General features: G+C 34.0%; 1 protein-coding gene across 4 annotated transcripts in view; it reads left to right on the top strand.

Annotated features, from left to right (window-relative positions):
* The window catches only part of LOC115888070 (papilin), a 156,217-nt gene extending 135,345 nt beyond the window's left edge, over positions 1-20,872 (top strand). For 2 of the 4 annotated variants that reach the window (XM_030907640.1, XM_030907639.1), the window contains 11 exons: positions 5,695-5,889; positions 6,098-6,313; positions 7,973-8,155; positions 9,666-9,905; positions 10,485-10,685; positions 10,768-10,901; positions 13,441-13,591; positions 14,508-15,053; positions 18,405-18,560; positions 18,673-18,786; positions 20,258-20,872. In XM_030907640.1, the coding sequence (XP_030763500.1) occupies positions 5,695-5,889; positions 6,098-6,313; positions 7,973-8,155; positions 9,666-9,905; positions 10,485-10,685; positions 10,768-10,901; positions 13,441-13,591; positions 14,508-15,053; positions 18,405-18,560; positions 18,673-18,786; positions 20,258-20,454 (2,333 nt within the window). In that variant the 3' untranslated portion in view covers positions 20,455-20,872. The remainder of the gene's footprint in view (positions 1-5,694; positions 5,890-6,097; positions 6,314-7,972; positions 8,156-9,665; positions 9,906-10,484; positions 10,686-10,767; positions 10,902-13,440; positions 13,592-14,507; positions 15,054-18,404; positions 18,561-18,672; positions 18,787-20,257) is intronic. The other 2 variants (XM_030907641.1, XM_030907642.1) reach the window with 2 other exon arrangements.
* The last annotated feature ends 2,306 nt before the right edge of the window (positions 20,873-23,178 follow it).

The following is a 23,178-nucleotide window of genomic DNA, read 5'->3' as shown; positions in this document are numbered from 1 at the left end:
TGGCGTAGTCTATGGACATAATCTTCTCCGGCGACATCTTCTCCCGGTCGGCAACCAAGCTTCACATCACAAGGTAGGCGCACTTCCCGTCCCATAACGATGCTGGCTGGAGTTTGCCCTGTGGATTCTTGGACGGATGAACGACAGGCCAACAGGAACAGGTGAAGAAATTTGTCCCAGTCTCTTTGGTGGTCAGAGACTACTTTGGCCAAATAACGGTTGATGGTTCTGTTCATGCGTTCAACCATCCCATCGGATTGTGGATGCAGAACAGTCGTCCTGGTCTCGCGGATGTTAAGGACTTCACAGACGCCTTGGAACAGATTGGACTCAAAGTTTCTTCCCTGATCTGAATGCAGCTCCATGGGAACACCAAACCTGCTGATCCATTCCTTAACAAGAGCATCAGCAATGGTGGACGCTTCTTGATTTGGCAACGCGTAGGCCTCGACCCATTTGCTGAAGTAATCCATTACTACCACAATGTATTTGTTGCCAACGTTCGTCTCCGGGAAAGGACCTGCCACGTCGATTGCTATTCGTTCGAAAGGACTGCCTACATTGAACTGGCGCATTGGAGCTTTACCACGCTTTTGTGGTCCATTGATAGCAACGCAAACGTCGCATTTCTTACACCAGGCCCTCACGTCTTCTGTGCAGTTCACCCAATAGAACCGTTCACGCAGCTTGCCAAGGGTCTTGCTAACACCAAGATGCCCACCGCTGGTTCCATTGTGAACTTCCGCCAAGACTTCCGGGACCCTCTTCTTTGGAATGACGATCAGCATTCTCTCTTCTTGTCCCTCTGGTCTCTCAATCACACGGCGAAGTAATCCGTTATCTATTACTAATGAATTCCACTGGGACCAGTACGACTTCACGTTCGACGAATATCTGCAAACTTCCTCCCACGTTGGTCTCTGGTCCGCGTTTTTCCAGTTAATCACCAAGCCTAATTCTGGGTCACTGGTTTGGTCATTTGCAAGATCTCCGGGTTGCCAACCATCATTAACCACAGTTGTTCTTAGGAGTTTCACTTCTTTCTCTCTGCTCTCAGAACAATGCTTACAGTCCTTAGCGCAAAAGGTCTTCTGGAAAGTGCGTCGGCATTTCGATGGATTGTCCCAGCTCGATATTCTGTGTCGAAGTCAAATTTTCTTGTAATCGTTCAATCCATCTAGCTACCTGCCCTTCAGGGATTCTTAAACTGCAAACAGCCATTTCAAAGCAGCATGGTCTGTTCTTAACAAGAACTTTCTTCCATAGAGAGATACTTGTAGAAGTGTTCCACTGCTTTAACTACTGCTAGTAATTCTCGTCTGGTTGCTACAGTAGTTCCTTTTCCGGTTTTGACAAGGTCTTACTAAAATAACCAATGACTTTTCTTGGACCATCCTGGATCTGAGACAGAACAGCGCCTAATGCAACATTGCTATGTCGGTATCCAATATAAAGTTTCCTGCTGCCAAGAGGGTAGCTAAGCATGGGCGCAATCTAGTCAGGCCTTCTTCAATTTTTCGGAATGCCTCGTCAGAATCTGAGTCCCAAGAGAAACGCCTCTCGCCTTCGGTAAGTCTGGTCAATGGTTTTTGCGATGGTGGCGAAACCCCTACATAGCGTCGATAGTATGTGCATAGTCCCAAAAAGCTTCGTAGTTCATGTTTATCTTTGCAGGTATCGGCCACTCTTCCACTGTCTCTGGTCTTCTGTGGATCTACCGCAACTCCTTGGGAGGAGACCATATGGCCCAAGTAGTGTACCTTTTTCTTGGACACAGATGACATTTCTTGGGGCTAAGTTTCAAACCAGAACTCCCTAGTCGCTTGAAACTTCTTCCAAATTCTTCAGATGATGGTCAAAGGATTTCCCAACCACTATGATGTCATCCAGGTACACTAAACAGGTATCCAGGATAGTCCCTTTAACACAGACTCCATTAGTCTCTCAAAGGTAGCTGGCGCGTTGCACAATCCAAAAGGCATGACGGTAAATTGCCACAGTCCGGAGCCCACCGAGAACGCTGTCTTCTCTCTGTCTTTCGGCGCCATGTCGACTTGCCAATATCCACTCTTCAGATCTAACGTAGAGAATATCGTTGACCCCGCCAGCGTGTCTAGAGTATCGTCTATCCTCGGCAGGGGATAACTATCCTTCTTGGTAACATTATTGAGCTGCCGATAATCAACACAGAACCTGGTGGTACCGTCTTTCTTCTTTACTAGTACTACCGGCGATGTCCACGGGCTGTTAGATGGTTCGATGACACCCTCTTCTTTCATTTCTCGAAGGATTTTATCAGCTTCTTCACGTTTGGCGAGCGGAAGTCTTCTCGGATTTTGTTTGATTGGTCGTGCATCTCCGGTATCAATTTTGTGTTGTACTAAATTGGTACGACCTCTCTGTCCTGCTTCTCCTTTATCAAACACATCTTGATACTTGATTATCAGGTTTCTCAATTTTCTTCTATTTTCGGGAGATAATCCTTTAACGTTTACTAACTCCTTCACCATTTTGTCCGGAATTTTTGAAGTCGAAACTTTGGAGGCTTCCACGCTTCGAACGACTGAGGAGACCGAACAACAGTACCCTAAGAGGGTTCCCTTCTTCAAGGATACAGAATAATAATTCGTGTTCATTACTCTCACCGGTACAGTTTTCTTCGCTCGTAGCAGGGCTTTTCCAACAGCGATCCCTCGTCCTATTTCGCTGTCATGGTTCCTTGGCTCCAACAGAATAATACTCCCATTATTCATTTTACCTTCTAGGCAACCATCCAAAAATATCTCACAGCGCTCAGGGATCGAAACATCTTCTGCTACCACCACGCGAAGCGTCTCCTCACATTTTCGATGCAGAACCACTTCTTCTTCATTTATTTTCAAAATTCCTTGTTTGAGGTTTAGCTCAAAACCTCTAGTGGTCATGATGTCCATTCCGAGAATAAGTTCATCTCTCGATATCTGTTACCAACACTGGATGTTCAAAACTGGTGCTCCCAATAACAAAATTAAGGTTTACTTCTCCATGGACAGCAGCGGAGCCCCCGTGGCAGTACGTAGTCGCCATTGTGTTGTTTTTAACCTTCTTCGATGTTTTAAGAATGTCCGGTCTGATGATAGTTTTCGTCGCACCTGTATCATCAACAGCATGGTCCGGAACTCTCCATCAACAAACCATCCACAAAAATGCTGTTGAATTTGTGTTGTAGCGAGGCGACTTGAGTAGTTTTCGTTGGGGCAGCTGTTAAAGTACAGGTCGACGTGTGCCCCCTTCATTTCGACCCTTAGTAGTTTTCCGACCTCGACGAAGCTTTGGTTCTTCGTTCTTCTCCTTACAACGGCTTCGCACGTGTCCCAATCTGTCCGCAGTTCCAGCAACGAATCGGTCCCTTCTTGCCCATGTACTGGTCCATTACCTTCCGAACAATCCCTTCCACGGATTCGTCGGAACATTCGTCGATGGCCCCTACTCTCCTCCTAAAGACCCAGAACTTTGTTTCAAGGGCCTCAAATTCTAGGGCACGTAAGCAAAGCATCCACCAAGTGCGTTGGTTGGGCTAGGAGAAGTGCTTGTCTTGTCTCTCGTTATCACGTAAGCCGTCGGAGAATGCCTGTACTGCCAACCGCTCCATAACATTCTCTCATGTAGCAGGGTACGCAAGGCGAACGAGGCGGGCTACGTTATTTTCAAACTCCAGCAGAGACTCATTTGACTTTTTGAATGCGATTTTTTAGCTGGGAATGATAGACATGTTCCAAATAGAGCTTGGCCGTACCTCCTCATTTCTAAATGTCGTACCAATTGCTGATAATCTCCCCTGTTCCGATGGTGACAATATCTGCAGGATATCAGTCGCATCTCCTCGCAGTGCGACAAGTCAAAGCCGATGGCCTTTTCAGCGGATTGTCCATCCGTTCGCTCTCGCAGCGGCCCTCAAACTGGCAAAAATAATTGGCCCAAGCGGTTTTTCCGTCAAACTGTGGAGGCTTAATAACTGACTTTGAGATATACTTATTTTCGACTAGTTTCGGTGCCTCCGATGTTTCTTGACATTTTGGTGAATTGGCCTTTTCTATTTCTTGTTTTAAAATTTCGATTTTTCTATTTACATCTTCCTCAATCTCCGTTATTTTGTCTTGTAGTTCCGTAGAATTCTCTATAATCTTATTGTTTAAACTTTCTTCTAAATTAAGTATTTTGTCATTGAAACTGGCTTGTAGATCTTTAGAATTTTCTATGATTTTATCCTCTAAAATATTAATTAAATCCTGGGAATTTTCCATAATTTTATCTTTCAAACTGTCTTCTAATTTTTGAGAATTCTCTGTGATTTTATCTTCTAAATTAACTTCCAAGTCAATTATTTTACTATTCAAATTGTCGTTTAAATTGTCTTGCAATTCCCGGGAATTTTCTGTAATTTTGTCATTCAAACTGTCTTCTAATTTTTGAGAGTTTTCCGTCATTTTAGCTTCTAATTTTTGTAGGCACGAGTCAAGGTCACCTTCGAACTCAAAGCAAAATGTGTCCGGATCCTCGCCTTCCTCCCTTAAAACGTCTCTCAGTCTGGTTTGCAAAATGCTTTTCTTTCCATCTGTCTCGCACTCTCTCTCTTCCAATATGGATTTCAGTTCGGACACTTTCAAGTCTTTCAACAATTTCTTCGCAGCCATTGTTAGTCTTTTTATTTTTCAGTCTATCACACACGCCACACTTGACACCAATTGTTACGTTTTTTCGTCGGTTCCGTGTGGATAGAAAGTCACAATTTATTTAAACACTATTTATTTAACACTAATTAACAAAAACAATAACGATAAAAGACTTATAGAACTATTTACAAACGATTTATAACTAAGAATTTATTTTGAATTTTAGCGCGTCAACTGTATATTTTTAACTGCCCTCTCTAGGCCACTGCCGCCGGCTTTTATACCGACAGGTAAAAGAAATCTAGAATAGTCCAAAGATCGTTAGGCGCATAGAGAAGGTTTTCGAATGTTCTCGTATGTACGAGTCCATTCTAGTGGGTCTCGATTCTTCTCGAACGAATGAATCATTGCGGTGTCTATGCGATGTTAATGTCATCCGAGGGCGGGCCATATTGTGAGGTTAGGTCGAGTCCACACCGGCTCGCAACATTATTAAGTTCCCAAATATATCATTTCAGCCAAATAACCTACTCAACATGTTTATTTTTTGTCAATATTGACATGTTTTGACTATTTCTATTCTAAATATCTTGAGAACTGTTGTTCGTAGCGATTTTTGCCAAGAGACATTTTTTACGTTGAAAATTACGGAAATGTATATTTTTTTACTCAGTAGTTTTATACAGGTACGGACGAAAGGTTATAACTCTTCAAAACAGTTAAAACACATATAGGTGGCGCCCCTTACAAATAGGAGTCATATTGACATTAAAATCAAATTTCTCATGACAAAAAACTTCCCGACACCAATTTTCATCCAAAAATTGACGCTACTTCAGAAATTATTTGGAAAAAATCGAAATAAAAATAAAACTTCTACACCCTGTATCTCCGAAACTAAGCATTTTTGAACATACATTTATACGAACTTTTTTTACTTATTTTTATCTACTAGAATATGTTGCCGAAGTTTCCGGAACACAGTTCGGACCACCCTGTATAATAGGTAATCAAGATATTTCGACAAAAAACTTTTTTGCAGTACCACCACCAGTGGACACCCAGTGCTACGAAGAACTGGATGCAGGAAATTGTACCGACGCCTATCCAGCTTTCTACTTTGACAGGAATAGTCAAAGTTGCGTACCGTTCAATTATACAGGGTGCGGAGGAAATAGGAACAGGTTTTACAGTGCAGCTGAGTGCGAGAGGAGATGCGGAAGCTACAGAGGCCAAGGTAAAACAACCATTCACAAATAATATTTACATTATAAAGAAATATTTTAAAAAACTCTTACTGAAAAATATTTTTGAGTTTTTTGAAAAATAAAAAAAAATATTATTGTTTTTACTTAAGAGTTCTTCCTCCTGTCAAAATATTTAATATATCTTGAATAGTAAATTAATAACAAAAAATATACACTAAATATTGTTTTTTACAACAGATATATGCAATATTGATAGCGATGCTGGTCCATGCAGAGGATATTTTCCTAAGTACTACTATAATATTTACACACGAAAATGCGATACCTTTATTTATGGAGGTTGTGAAGGAAATGGAAATCAATTTGAATCGGAAGATGAATGTAAACGATACTGTGAACGGGCTCCAGAACAGCCAGAACCACAACCAGAACCACCTGTACTGAATAGCACAGGTAAGAGCAGAATTACTCAACCCTATTCATTTATTGTTTATTATGTTTAACCTGTATTTTATATAGGGTTCGGCAATAGCGTGTCGAGTATCTGTAGCTGCTAGAATAAAAAACTTGGGAATTTTGTTTGTGTGCAAACCTAAAGTATGTACTAGGATGTATTCCAGGAAAATATTTTAACTTCTATAGGGTGGCTCAAAAAAGTGTGAGTGGATCGGGATGATTTTTTTTAACCGGAACACCCTGTATATTATTGCATTTTTGGCTTCCTTTCAGATCATTTTATATAATCCTAAGATATGAATAAATATATTTCGATAGTTTCAGAGATATTAATAAATCTTCTTCAGCCTTTTTTAAAAAAAAATATTAAAAATACAAGGACTGTCCGGAAATCAAAACTATATTAGGTAGATAAATCAAAACTATTTAGATAGTCTGTAATTAAATTTGCTATAAATATGGTAATCGTAAATCATACAGGATGTTCAAAATTCTACGCCAAACTTTTTAAAATAAAAAATAATTTTTCTTCGCTTTTTTTAATGGAACACCCTGTATATTATTTTTTCAATAGATGGAGAATTAAAAAATGATTTTTTTTTGCATTTAGAGTACTTCAAAATGTTTAACACTTTCACAGAATTCGCGGTTTTAAATTTCATATGGCATTTTCCACAGTAAATTTTTTTCAAAGCCACCCGTACACAGAAATACTTTAAATACAAAAAATGTTCATTTTTTAATTCTCCATCTAATAAAAAAATAATATACAGAGTGTTCCATTTAAAAAAAAAAGAAAAATTATTTTATATTTTAGAAAGTATGGCGTAGAATTTTGAACACCCTGTAAGATTGCGATTTTTATAGTCAAGCAAGTATAGACTATCTAAAGTAAATACCTAATTTAGTTTTGGTTTCATGACCGTTCTTGAGTTTGCAATAATTTCTTTAAGGATGGTTGAAAATAAATATATTTTTCACATATTATTCATTAATTAATATCTCTGAAATTATCGAAATATATTTACTCATATCTTAGAACTATGTAAAGTGATCTGAAAGAAAGCCAAAAATGCAATAATATACAGTGTTCCATTTAAAAAAGAATCGTCCCGATCCACTCATACTTTTTTGAGCCATCCTGTAGAAGTTAAAATATTTTCCTGAAATACATTCTAGTACATATTTAAGGTTTTCACTTAAACAAAATTCCCAAGTTTTTTCTCATTCTAGGAGCTACAGACGCACTTTTGCCGGACCCTGTATAGAAACAAATAATCGTATTTTTCTTATAATTCCAACTCTCCCTTGTATGAATAACTAAAAATAATAAAAAAATATTAATTTCTGCTTGAAGAACTCTTCCAAACTTGGGTATGCATTTAATGCTTATTATCAGCAATAAACAAAGACAAAATAACATGCACATATTTACAATATTATTATTTGATATGTTAGTTTTATTTATAAGTAATATAAGTAATATATTTATTAATAAATATATTAATATATGGCTGACTTCCGTCGTTCTAATTTTATTTTAAACGTCTAATAACATAATGCAGGGATAGACTCAATATAACAGTACGTAGATAGATACAAACAAGTTTTTTTCTTACTAACCCCCTAACCACTTCTAACTTGCTCTACTCGCAGAGGTGTGCCAACAGCCTGCAGACCAAGGTAACTGCCCAGAGAGAAACCTGAAACGGTGGTACTTCGACAACATCCAAGGCGAATGCAAAGCCTTCATTTACAGCGGTTGTGGAGGCAACTACAACAACTTCAAAAACTTCCAAACTTGTATCGACTTTTGTCGAGAATTCTTACCGCAACCTCGTAAGAACAGCTCATTTCTAACAGCTTCCTATTTGATTTTAACAATGCACCGCAATTTTTCAGCTTTCCACACTTTTTTCCAGGCTAACATTTTGGGCTTTTTCAGAAAGCTTGGCGTTCCAGAGTGATATGCATCGATAAAACATTACTTACGTTTCATACTACCATATAATCGATAAAAAAAACGACGTTAAAGGCGGCTGTGAAATGAGAATCTATGACAATTTTGGCGATGTGTTGTTTGATTTGTGTGTCTGGAAATGTTCTATCTTTTTTTTAATCTTTCCATAAATTAGTGTTAATTTATGACAAGTGTTATGTAATTTTTTAGTAAATATCGTGTAGATGAGATTGACCTCACCAAAAGTATCATCGATTACTATTCCCCAGCCTTCTTTGACGCTGTTTTTTTTCGATCATACGCTATACAGGGTGGTCCGAACTGTATTTCGGAAACTTCGGCAGCATATAATGCAGACAAAAAGAAGTCAAAAAGTTCGTATAAATGTATGTCCTAAAATGCTTAGTTTCGGAGATACAGGGTGTAAAAGTTTCATTTTTATTTCGATTTTTTCCAAATAATTTCTGAACTTAGATCAATATTTGGATGAAAATTGGTATCTGAGAAGTTCTTTGACATGAGAAATTTGATTTTGATGTCAATATGACCCCTATTTGTAGGGGGCGCCACCTACATGTTTTTTAACTGTTTTGAAGAGTAATAACTTCTCGTCCGTATCTGTATAAAGCTAATGAGTGAAAAAATATACATTTACTTGATTTTTTACGTAAAAAATGTCTCTTGGTAAAAATCGCTACGAGTAACCGTTATCAATATGAAAAATGAAAGAACCAAAATATTGCACAACGAAGCGCAACACACACATACACTACACAACGCGCTGCGCAAACATTCCTGTTGCACAAAAGAATTCAGACATTCTTGAAACTCATCAAACAATTGCGCAACGCATCAAACACTACCTTACATTGGCAACTCGTTGCGCAACAGCATGCGTTGCGCAATTTGTTTCATCATGTATGTGCCGCTATACTCGTAGCGATTTTTACCAAGAGATTTTTTTACGTAAAAAACATCGTAAATGCACATTTTCGTACTCATTTGTTTTATACAGATACGGACGAAAAGTTAGTTTAGTTATAAAAATATGTAGGTGGTGCCCTCTTTAAGTAGGAGTCTTATTGACATCAAAATCAAATTTCTCATGTCAAAAAACTCCCAGACACCAATTTTGCAGCCAAATATTGACGTTACTTCAGATATTATTTGGAAAAAATCGAAATAAAAATGAAACTTCTACACCCTGTATCTTCGAAACTAATCATTTTAGGACATACATTTATACGAACTTTTTTACTTATTTTTATCTTCAGAATATGCTGCCGACACTACACCCTGTATAACTGACCACGGCTAGAAAATGACCATCAAGACTCGTCAAACCTTCTCATTTTTAAATGTACTTTAAAAACCGTTGTTTTTTTGTAGCCGAACGCGAACCTGAAGGCTTCTCAACTGAAGAGTGCCAAAGAAAATTCGAAGAATGCAACAGCTTGCTGTGCTCTTACGGAGTAGAAGCCTACGTTGACGAACACAACTGTAGAGTCTGCAGATGCGTAGATCCTTGCAAAGACGTCTACTGTCCTGAAGGAAGCAGATGCGGAATCGACTTGAACACCAATAAAACATCAATAGATGATGCTGAATTCATTGCAGTTTGTCGAGAAAGTAAGGAGGCATAAAAATATAATTTTTTCTATAGCAACTGTTAAAATTGCCTTATATCTATCAAAAATAGTAGATAAAGTAGTAGTTTAACCGCAAGGATAGATTAAATGATACTTTAACAGCGAGGATAGGTTAAATACTTTATTTCTTCTAGCACGTTTTTTAATTGCTTCCATTTTTGAAAATTTTCGTATTCCTTTTCATAAGTTATTCGGGATTTAAATGGAAGTAATTTGGATATGGCGTTTGTCGCCTCAGCCTGAATATCTGTTTGGTAATTTACTTATTTCGTTTTGAGCCATCTCTGGCTCCAATTCAATCAGCAATCGACACGAAAATTAAAAAAATATTGACTCAAAACTGACAACTAAAGAGACAGCTTTATTTATTTGTCAAATTTCATAGAGACCAACGCCAACCCAGCACAATATTTTTTCTACTCGTAAGAAATTTCTTGAAATAATAATTATTTCTGAATATTTTTTAAAACGTAACTCGCTAATGGAAAAAAATATTGTTTTATACACTACGATAAAATACCATTTTATCGTCTTGTATAAAAAATAACTATTTTTGTAGCTAATAAGACTGGCCAGTGTCCATATTCCACGACGTTCGATACGAATTGTGGGAAGGAATGTCAGACTGATGCTGACTGTTCGTTGCATCTGAAATGTTGCCCTACTAACTGTGGTACTTCCTGTGTTGAACCTGAAAGGCCTTTAGAGTTGGTGACGCAAAATGCACCGGCGTATACCACGCCATCTATAGTAGAAGCTTGTAAGTGTTGAAATATACTTTTATTAATAAAATTTAAGTAAAATTTTTTATATTATGTTCTTTATTTTGTGACTGTTACTAGATTATGCTCCGACGGTTGATGTGAAAGTCTTCCAGCCAGAAGTTAGCGGGTTACTAGGGGACCAAGCTATACTAAACTGTGCTGTAGTGGGCAATCCAAATCCCAGCATCACGTGGAGTAAAGATAACGTCATTGTAAGTTTATTACATATTTATTATAAAAAAATCACATAGAATACTGTGTACCGATACTTTCCAGTCAGGGTATACATATATAAAAAAAATAATCTAAAAATCAGCATAGAAATGCCATCTGTAAAGGTGGCAGTGGAATAGTTTAATAGTCACCTCATAGAATATCTAGTTTTTTTTTTATGATAACTAAAAGCCTTGTATATGGATTTTTAAAGTAGCTCAACCTAAGACGTTTATGGATGTAAAGCACCAGATGGCGGGGCGTATTTCACGGTCTTTTACTACAGAAAAATATTTTTTGTTACTCTGAATGTTGAAGCGACCAATAAAAACAGAGAAAATAAAAATCGATAATTTACGGACTGTGCCAATTGGTTACTAATCGACCAGATACTTTTTGTCTATTAGATATGCTATAAAAGCTGGTAATTATACAATTCGACCATTGTAAATACCCGACAAATTCCGCAAGGCCGACGAGGCCGATGCTTTTCACTGATAAGAAAAAGAAAATGTTTGTTTAGATAATTTTCGAGATATTTTTTCTTTCTGAATGCACATTTTTAAAGTATTTTATATTCTTTGTCCGCTTGATCTATTATACTGGTCGCACGTATCGAAGTTCTGTTTCTTCTAGTTTTAAAAAATGTTCTTATTTCTTTGTAGTGGTTGTAGTGTAAAATTGGATTAATTTTATTAAGTTTAATTATAATGTTTAGTTTAGAATACCACAAATAGTTTAGTAGTGTTTTTATAGTTTATTATTTTGTAGTTAAGTAGTAGGTGAAGGGATAATTTGGTTATTTTTTCTTTTTGTTTGATTAATTAGTAAGTTTGATAATTTTTTCAGTGTAGAATACAAGAAGTAGTTGTGTAGTGTTTTTATAAGATATTATATTAGTTTATTTTGTAGATGAGTAGTAGGTGAAGGTATTTGGGTATTTTTTCTTTTTGTTTTTCTTCAAATTGTAGTAATTCTATTAAGTATTGTGCTGGATACACTACATATCTTCCTTCAACTTCGTTGAAAAGTGCATTATCATATAATTTTGGTTTTCTGGTAGTAGAATATACGAAAAAAAAATCTGATCAAATTTATTTTAAATTAAATTAATCGAGTCTTATTAATGAAATTAATCTAGTCAAATAATAATAATAGTTAGTTTCTAAATACTACACAGGGTGAGTTTCCTACAATGTTCTCTATGGGTACCTCGGAAACTACTGGAGACTGGAGATAGAGAGTCGGTTAAATGGGGAAAGAATTGCAGTTTTGTGGGGTCATAAATATGCGCCTTTCGGATTTTTCAGAGAAGTTCAAGGCTTACTAGATATTTCGAAAAAAACAAATTTTGGCTATTTTAAAACTTTTGTCTCTAATTCCATTATAATCTACCGTATGATCGAGTAAAAACGGCGTCAACGATGTCTATGAAATGAAGATCGCTGTCATTTTATATGTAAAATTATATGGGAAATATCATCGATCGTCATTTCATAGCCATCGCTGACGCCGTTTTATTCGATCATACGGTATTATAGACAAAAAGTTTTCAGATAAAAGTTGTAGATAATCACATACCTAATGAGTTTGTGTTTTCTGTTTTTTTTTTCTAAAGCCTGTCATTTTTGACATATATGACACAAACGTTATGTTTTTTTTAAAATGGAAACCATAGTTTAGTTGGCCATGACTTCATAAAAAGCGTCATTTTTTAAGCTTTTCAGCGATATAGGTATTTATAAGTTATAGCCAATTCTTTTCTTTCTTGGCTAATTTCCATACTAATAATACCAATTAGTTGGCATCAAGAATGTAAAAAGTTTTATGTTTTCAAAAAAAATATCGTAAAATTCGTAAAGCACTCAATTTAGAATAAAATAATCTAAGAATGAAATGATTCTTTTATAAACCTGCATTAAATCAAATTAAAATAGGTATGTAAATTTTTTTAATATTAATAGCAATTAGCATTATCATAAATTATTATAAATAATGTACCAACATATCGAAATAATAATTTCTTTGTTAATACGGTTTAGAATTCTTAAAATAACCCAATTGCCAATAATCCACAATTTACAATAAAATAAAAGTTTTGTTTAAATTTCTTAATCAGCTGATCACTATTAAAGTTCGCAGAAACCCGGGGCTATATTATTACATTACTCTGAGGAAAATAACGAAAATAATCGATATTTTTGACTCCGCCCCGAAAGGTTCACGATTTGTCCTCCAGTTGGCAGCACATTTTGTCTAGTCGGTTGAACAACTTTAAGAATATATAAACAAGGCTAAAAGCATTGTGTTCAGTAAAGAGATTGACAAGTATCTTTTTACATGTCTTTGTCATAGGGTAATTTTCCAGTATTTTTTTTATTATTTTACATATTTTTCTTTTAAGTGACGTTTGGGTTCGGTTAAAGATAGATGGGCTCCCTTTTGTGAAAGGGCTGTATCAATTTAGCACCTTACAGAATTATACTTGGATTTTCTGTATATATACTCAACATTTATCATTTTCTTTAACACTTTCAGATCGACGGTACTCAACCTAGATACAGGATCCGTTTGGACCAGACTCTTCAAATCATCACACTGCATAAAACGGATTCCGGAGTGTACCTTTGTACTGCGGATAACAGTATAGGAGAACCTGTAAGGAACCAAATTAAGCTGGAAGTACAAGGTAACAAAATACCTTTTTATATTTAGTGTTGTGATGTAAATAGTGGTTTATGTAGTATCAAAATATATTCTTTTGTATTGCTTGAGGTGTATTTGCAAATAGAACTAGATTAATAATAAATTAAAAAATGGTCTATTCAAAACCAAGAAACAGTTAGTCAAAATTATAAAAAGAGTTTAAAATCTGATGTATGTATAGATGGATACGTTTTTTGTTACTCTTTCACGAAAAAATTGCTGAATGGATTTTAATGAAACTTTACAATAATATAGCTTAACAGGCTATAATTTATAGGAGAGCAATAAAATACCACGGGTTTCGGTTAAACTTTGTCAAACGACTCTCTTTATTCATGGACTATATATCTACTAGTAGAAATTAAATATGTAATAGATACTTTCAAATATTGTCACTAGGTGCTATAATAAATATTACTCTGCATGTTAATAAAATTCGAATTTTATGCTGACGAAGTCGCGGGAAAAATCTATTATAACTATATCTCTTAAACACTTTGGTTTTGAGTAGACAATGCATAGATTATTGGTGAGTTAACTGTAACTGATTTTCTAGAGATATTGTTACTAAAAACCTTTCGACCTCAAGTATCTGTTTTGTTTTTTGTAAAAAAAACACGAAGAGTTTTAGTTTCTAAATCTTCATGTATTGGTGCATTCTAAACAAATACACGCGTCTAAATAGCGAGTACAGAAAAAAATTGTTAAACAATATTTTGATATGTATAAGTTTTAAACTTATCAACATATATAGTAAACAATATCACTAGAAAAATTAAGTACATACTTACTCCTTCAGCTTAAAATATATCTTCATTAACATCTGACTTCTCCAAGCTAATTTTCCAAAGTAGCGTAGCCTAGAACTAACCTTCTTTCTTCTCATCTAACCTCAATAGACTCACCCGAAGGCCGTTCAGCCTCCATTCTTAACCTCAACGACCCAGAGCTCCAAGTGAACAACATAGTGACCTCGTTCAACTCACCAGCTACTCTGAGTTGTTACGCACTCGGTGCTCCATTCCCAGCTGTCACCTGGTGGAAAGAGAACGAATTAATACCACTGAAAAACCGAGAATTTGAGGTTACCAAGGATTATTCCTTGATAATTCATTCTGTACAGTTATCTAACTTGGGAGTTTATACATGTCAAGCTTATAACGGTTGGGGCAAGGCTGCGAGTTGGTCGGTGACTGTCAGAGCTAATGGACCATATCAGTCGAATAATCCAAAAGATATTAAGTATCTACAATATGTAGTAAACCCCGAACAGATGGTTCACACTACTGAAGCACAGCCAAGATATTCTAGTCCTGTATATAGACCAACAGCTCGACCTTATGTTCCTCCTGTGTATAGTACTGAGCCTGAGGTTGATCCTAACGATATTATTGCTGGTGTACCGGAGGCTGGTGAGGTACCACCGCCTGATTCTGTCTATATTGGTAACGTATACTGTTTGATGTTTATTTATTTCTTTTTTTTAGTGTTTGGTACTAACAGTGTAGTGTCGGGTGTTAGGATATTGGTAGTGAATATTGTCTGTTTAGCGAAATATTACTTTTATTCTGTCATTTTACTTCAGAAGTTTTCGTATTCTTCGGATGCACAAAAGAAGTTTTGTACAAAAGTAATGCTGTACAAAAGCAATTTTGTGCAAAAGAAAATTTGTGCAAAATAATTTTGTGCAGGAGAAATTTTGGACAGGGTGTCCCACTAAGAATATAGCTCTCGGCTATATCTCGGCAAGTATTAGCCGTAGGGCCTGCGGAAAAAAAAATATTCATAACTAAAGAGGTCATGAGAAATTGCTGGAAATTATTTTCAAGTTTGTAGAATGGCCGCTAGAGGGCGCAACTGATATAAAAATATAAGAGAATGGAGTTTTTACACAATTTCGCCTAGATAATGGGTACTATAAATAATAGCTTCATAATCTTCAGTAAATTGTAAATATTTTTTATTAGAACTATTTTTCCCTATCTGCCAAAAAAAAGTGGTGGGGGAAGGTTAGATCTGTTTTTATTTAAATATTAATAACTCCGGACTGGATGGACGGGATTTAACAAACGGGGGCTCGTTTAAAAGAGCGTTTATTACTCTATATTACACCATATAAATAATAATAATAAGCTTTTGAACGTAGACGCAAGGGGGAGCTGTAATGTAATTTTAGCTGATAGTAAGTGTGATGGAAAAAAGTTGCTTTTAAACGGATAGTTTAAACATCAAAATATTATTATATCAACATTTTGATAGTTTCAGCGTTTTTTTATCTTTTGATTGCTTTTCTAGCAATGCCTTTCTTCAAAAGAAAAAAAAACGCTACTAAGTGTAAATACTAAATGTTGATCTAATAACAATTTGACGTTTATACTATTACGACAAAAGCAACTTTTTTACAACTGATACCGTGTTATAAAAATATGTTAATTAAGGGGTTATATTTTTCTATTTAATGTAATTTTGCTAATATCTTCGGTTTGAAAGCAGATATCAAGATGCGGTTTTCACTGGCTTTTTAAGCTTTCATTACACTTTACTATCAGCTAAAATTATATATACAATCGCATTTATTTTTTTTGAAAAAACGCACACTGCTTGTTAAATTGTAAGACAGTGCCTCCTATCGTCTACGTTCAAAAGCTTATTATTATTATTTTTATGGTATAATATAGAGTAAGGAACGCTCTTTTAAGCGTCTTGCTGGAAAAATATGTTTTCTAGTTCCATTAAGGGCATATTAATATTTAAATAAAAACAGATCTAACCTTCCCCCACCACTTTATTTTGGCAGATAGGGGAAATGACTTTAACAAAAAATATTCAAAATTAACTGAAGATTATGAAGCTGTTATTTATAGTACCCGTTATCTAGGCAAAATTGTGTAAAAACTTTTTTTCTTTTATTTTATAGCAGTTGCGCCCTCTAGCGGCCGTTCTACAAACTTGAAAATAATTCACAGCAGTTTCTCACACCCTCTGTGCTCTGTCAAAATCTTATATTCTCTCAAAATTGAGATAGCTTTAACGACAATAGGTCTCATTAGAGGATTTAAATAAAAAAGTATAAAGAAATCATTAGATATATGTATTTTTTTTAATATTGAGTTTTTCATATAAAGATATTTGGTTCGGCGCTTAACTACAAAATTGTATGATTAAAATATTATCAACTTTAAAAAAATTATCTGTTATAAGAAGATGCGAACTTGAAAAGATTTATACAAAAACAAGATTTTTTTCATTTATTTATTTACACTCTGTATATTACTCGGCATTTTTAAATAAAATAGATATTTTTTAAAGTGCACGTATAAATCCTAGACTTTTATTTCTTATGTAAAACTTTCTATACTTAAATAATTTTTGAAAAATACATTTCCAATTTTCAGTCAAAAATGATACTTTATAATGAATTTTCCTAAAATTCCTCCTAAAATATAACTATAATTTTTTATTTTATTTTATAAGGTGAATTTTTTGGAGTTATTCCTAACTTATTTTTAATTTTATTTACTGATACCGTAAAAAATACAAATTCTCATTAACTAAATTTTTTGAATATACAGGGTGTTTCAAAACAAATGCGAAAAACTTCAGGGGGTGATTCCTTGTTCAAAATAAAGGGTAGTTTGCTTCATAAACGTTGGGTCAAAAGTCAACCATTAGGAAGATATTGCGGTACAAAGATGGCGGAAAAATAATGTTTTTATTTTTTATCTTGAAAACGAAAATAGATAGATTAATAAAATTTTATGGAAGCATTACTGTTATGAAAACACACTTTCTGGTAATCTTTTCACTTTTTTAAAATGAGTGGAAGGGGTTGAAATAAACTACCCCTATCATTCTTGTTAACGAAATTTAAAGAAAAATCTTATCAAACACATGCAAAAAAATTAATTTGGATAGTTTAGTTTGTTTAGAAACTTTTTTATCTCTTGTATTTTTTTGATAAAACTCACCGATTTGAAATTAAAAAATAAAATGTAAAGCATTACATGTCAGAACAAAAAACATTTTCTAATAAAGAATCTAGTGGGCTGCTGTAATTTTTAGGAAAAAATCTAGTCGGCCGCTGTTACTTTTAGGATGTTCCTAATATTATTTTATTTGACATTACTCTACTGCAATACGTTATTATCTAAGATGATTGATTATAGTTATTATCACTAGATTCTTAATCTAAAAATGTTTTTGTCCTGACATGTAATGCTTTACATTTTATTTTTTTAATTTCCAATCGGTGAGTTTTATCAAAAAAACACAAGAGGTAAAAAGTTTCTAAACAAACTAAACTATCCAAATTAAAGCATTTGCATGTGTTTGATAAGATTTTCTTTAAATTTCGTTAACAAGAATGATAGGGGTAGTTTATTTCAACCCCTTCCACTCATTTTAAAAAAGCAAAAATTACCTGAAAGTGTGTTTTCATAACAGTAATGCTTCCATAAAATTTCATTAGTCTATCTCTTTTCGTTTTCAAGATAAAAAATAAAAACATTATTTTTCCGCCATCTTTGTACCGCGATATCTCCCTAATGGTTGACTTTTGACCCAACGTTTATAAAGTAAACTACCCTTTATTTTAAACAAGGAATCACCCCCTAAAGTTTTTCGCATTTGTTTTGAAACACCCTGTATAATAATATAAAACGTGTACCGAAAAAATATAACACGCACCTTAGAATATTTCATTATGCTAAAGTTCAGTATTTTCAAGCCACCCTGTATATATTTTTGATGATAAATATCACAAAAGACATTTAAAGATATATTTTGATAAATTCTAGTACCAGTGCGTGCCAACATCACGACCAATGAGCGCAGGTATCCCACCGGAAGTACCCTGGAAATCAACTGTGACGTATACGGATACCCCCCACCACAAGTCCAATGGTACAAAGATGGCGTCCCTGTACGAACCAACGAAAGAATATCTGAATCAAGTTAGTAAATCATTATCAATTTTACTAAAAAAAAATCTTTTAATTTTCTTTTAATACCCTTGAATTTTGGTGTTTTTTTTTAAATAACTATATATAATTTGTTTTTTTACAGGTACCCATACTTTGACTATTAATTCAGCTGCCAAAGGCGATTCAGGAAGATATCAATGTGAAGCTACCAATAACTATTCAAGAGCTACGAGTACAATCGATATTTCCATTGAAGGTATCAATTTTTGAAATAAATATTCTATAGAAAAAGAAGAAATAATTATACAGGATAGAGCACCTCATTCGCCTCGGTTGATTATACAAAAACGGAAATATGTAGAAACAAAATATTTTATGGGCATATGTGGGAAGACAATGTGCATAATTTAAAATTATTTTCAAATGTACAGGGTGTGCCAGAACTAAGATCTATACCAAAGTTATACTTTTTATTATGTAACACCCTGTATTTTATTTTATTTTTGGATTCTTGGGCATAAAATAAGGCATTTATTATTAAGGTTTAATATGTTTAAAACCTTTGGTTTTTGAGATATTTAAAGATGTTTAATTAGGCATGCTATAATAAAAAAGTTTGTCAACACCCTGTACATTACTTTGCAGAATTAATTCTTGTGCTGACTTTGAAGCCAAAGAAATAAACTTTACTAAAATATTTTATTGCTTCCTTAAATGTATACAGGGGTATCAAAAATTGTTGGTCTATTTTAGATATTTATTTTACATAAAAACTTCGTTATTTCCAATACAACACTATGTATTTTTTAAAATAAGTCGAAGCAGATTTAAACGCTCTTTGAAACTATATTAGGGTTTCCTATACCTACCTGGCTCAGGTTTTGAATAAAAAGCGATTTTTCAATAAAATGGCAATTAAGATGGCTGCTGTCGCCATGGCAATTTGCTAGTGACAGTTAGTAGCTATTTTCAAAATCGACATTAGTTTATTCGACATACTTTTATTTAATTTACCTACCATAGTTTAATAAGTAAGTATTTATTATTTTATCAAGAAAAATGAAGAAGTCGTTCTTTGATTTATATTACAATGACATACTGGATTTTCTATAAATGAACCAATTAAGGCAAATTCGTTTTCTTGATTTCCATCGACAGGTTTCTGCCTATAGGTTTTTCATATACCACACTATCAGCTCTGCGAAATAGGAAAAGTAGTTTTCAAAGGAACGCTTGTCTAGAAAATTCCTATTTGGATATCTTTGAGCATAAACCCTTCAGGACAACAAGCAATTGTCCTCACAAAATGAAATCTCGAGTAACATATCCATTCCCTCCGCCAGCAGATTCTGCTTCATTTTTCTTGATAAAATAATAAATACTTATTAACCTTATTGTAGGTAAATTAAATAAAAATATAACTTTGGTATGGATCTTATATTTGACACACCCTGTATATTTCCAAATAATTTTAAAATGTGCCCATTACCTCCCCACATATACTCATAAAATATTTTGTTTCTACATCCTTCCGTTTTCGTATAATCAACCGAGGTGAATGAGGTGCGCCACCCTGTATAAGTAAAAATAAAAATACAAATAAAACTGACAAAAGTGCTGGGAAAATGTACAAAAATAATAAGAGGAAATGAATCCTTCCTTTGTCTTCATTTAACGTGTTCAAATGATTTTAATGTAAAGTAAATAATTATTTTTTGTTGTTTTAGGAATCTATATCCACCCAAGTTGCACTGACAACCAGTTCTTCGCCAACTGCAAGCTGATCGTGCAAGCTCGGTATTGCAACCACAAATACTACGCCAAATTCTGCTGTAGATCTTGCACAGAAGACGGACAGTTACCAATCAGAGACGACCAATTCTCCAACAGTAAACAAGAAGCTTTAGAAAACAATACAGTTTAAACAAACTTGCGAGATTTAAAGGATTCTGTCTTGGCTTAAACAAAAAGCGATTTAGGAAAAAAATCAGACTCTCCAACAAAATCTTTTAATTTTTTAGTCTTGTTAATAAAAATTAGCCAAGGTAGATTTACTAGTCTTCAAAATACTTAAAATGGGCCATTATTACTATTGCTTTAATGTAAAAGTGAAAAATTCAATGAAGGGTTAAATAGTATATTTTTTTAATACGTTCACATTTAATATGGTGCACCTAGAGTTTAAAAAAAAACGGGAATATTATACTTTATAATATATTTATATGTGTTATAATATGTAAGAGTGCCATACAACTGAGTCTAGAGTTTAAATAACTTTTTATTTAAGATTTGTTTGCAAAGAAGAAATAATTAAAAATAAAATAATAGTAAATTTTCTTTTACCAATATGAAAAATAGTTTGGTAAAAAAAACACAATAATGTTTAATTAAAATATAATAATGTTTTATACAGGGTATCTTTTAAATTAGTACAAAAAAGTATTTTAAGTAGGTAGTATATTTATTTACACTCCAGAAATTACGTCTATGAGGATTTTTACAGTTATTGAAAATTTTACATTTTTTCCGGGACATTATAAAACATTTTTATAAATTTTATTTTTTTCAAAAATGGTAAATAGAAAAAAAAAGTTCTTTTTTACTACCTTTTAAAATACTTGTACATGTTTATGAAACACCCTGTATAATTGTCATATTAGGGTCATTTAGATTAGCAGCTACAGATTCAATATGATTAAACTTATGTAGAATTATTATAACACACTTCAATCTATAATTTTAACCCTTCTCTGTGAATATACAGGGTGGTCTGAACTGTATTCCGGAAACTTCGGCATCATATACTGCAGATAATAATAAGTAAAAAAGTTCGTACAAATGTATGTCCTAAAAGTTGCTTAGTTTCGGAGATACAGGGTGTTGAAGTTTTATTTTTATTTCGATTTTTTCCAAATAATTTGTGAAGTAACGTTAATATTTGGATGAAAATTGGTGTTTTGGGAGTTTTATTTTATGTCAATATGACTCCTAATTGTAGAGGGCGCCACCTACATATTTTTTAACTGGTTTGAAAAGTAATAACTTTTCGTCTGTACCTGTATACATTTGTACCGGATATTGAAAACAACTGAGTAAAAAAATATACATTTACGACGTTTTTTACCTAAAAAAATCACAGAAATGTATATTTTTTCACTCAGTAGTTTTATACAGGTTCGGACGAAAAGTTATTACACTTCACAACAGTTAAAACACATGTAGGTGGCGTCCCCTACAAATAGGAGTCATATTGACTCCCAGACATCAATATTCATCCAAATATTGACGTTACTTCAGAAATTATTTGGAAACAATCGAAATAAAAATGAAACTTTGACACCCTGTATCTCCGAAACGAAGCATTTAAAAACATGAACTTTTTTACTTAATTTTATCTGCGGAATATGCTGCCGAAGTTTCGGGAATACAGTTCGGGTCGCCCTGTATATCAAAAAAGCATCACAAATTTAAATAGAATAAGTTTTAAGATACATTTTCGATCCACCATGTGGAAGTTAGGTTATGTTTTAATCCTCACAATTGTAGATAATTTTATTTTCGAAAACGACCATTAAACTTAAAAAGAAAACGAAAAAACCTGGTGCAATTTTCCCCCTGTACATATAATTTTAATGTTAATAATTTATGAATGTAATGTAAAAATGTGTTCACTGTAAAATGCTAAGGAAATATTTTTATTTATATGCTAAGTATACTCTGTTTTTTATTTTTCCTTTTCCCCTTTTATTTTTTCCTAACTTAGGTAACACCCTGTATATGTTACAGGCAATGCTATATACAGGGCATTTATGAAAATGATCATGAACTAAAGGCAATGCTGAAAATGTTACTCTTTTATTGGTTCTTGTTCTACGATATCAGCAATAACTACAATATAACTGCTAACATTTCAACAATGTAATGTGTTCATTTCAAAGCCCTTTCCACTGAACAAAAAAAAACTGTTTAAAATCAAAACATCCAAGCAATAAGTTCATTAATATCAAAAATTCTTGACTAAATGGTGAATGCAACTGCTTACTCCTGGTATCTAAAAATACCTCCTCGCTCTTATATGCTCCTGGTACAAATTTAAGAGAATTCTAATCTCTAAATGGCATTTAAAATTCTTGACTAAATGGTAAATGCGACTGCCTTACTCCTGGTATCGAAAAATACCTCCTCGCTCTTATATGCTCCTGGTACAAATTTAAGAGAATTCTATTCGATATGACATTTAAATTTCTTGACAAAATGGTGAATGCAACCTTACTCCTGGTATTGAAAAATATCTCCTGGCACTCATATGCTCCCGATCGAAAATCCAAGCGTCAGTTTTTAACAAAAGGTAGTCAAAATAAATTCGGCATGGCAAAAATCAGAGGACTTGACCAACGAGTTCGATCGAGTTAGATTTTTTCGAAAAACGGCCATAACTTCTAAACTATAAGAGATATCGAGGAACGGAAGCCGGCATTCGATTCGCCTTTCAACCCTCTATAAGGGTGCAAAATAAGGGCGCGATCGGAGACAAAAAAAATTTTTGGTGAAAAATGAAGGAAGGTTAACCCCTTACCTCATTTTTCGCCAAAAATTTTTTTGGTCTCCGATCGCGCCCTTGTTTTGCGCCCTTATAGAGGGTTGAAAT

This window comes from Sitophilus oryzae, unplaced genomic scaffold, assembly GCF_002938485.1.
Source record: "Sitophilus oryzae breed Bouriz unplaced genomic scaffold, Soryzae_2.0 scaffold_682_pilon_pilon, whole genome shotgun sequence".
In the NCBI taxonomy this organism is placed as follows: Eukaryota; Metazoa; Arthropoda; class Insecta; order Coleoptera; family Curculionidae; genus Sitophilus; species Sitophilus oryzae.
Note: the sequence above shows the minus strand (reverse complement) of the source record. Positions and strands in the feature narration are given on the sequence as shown.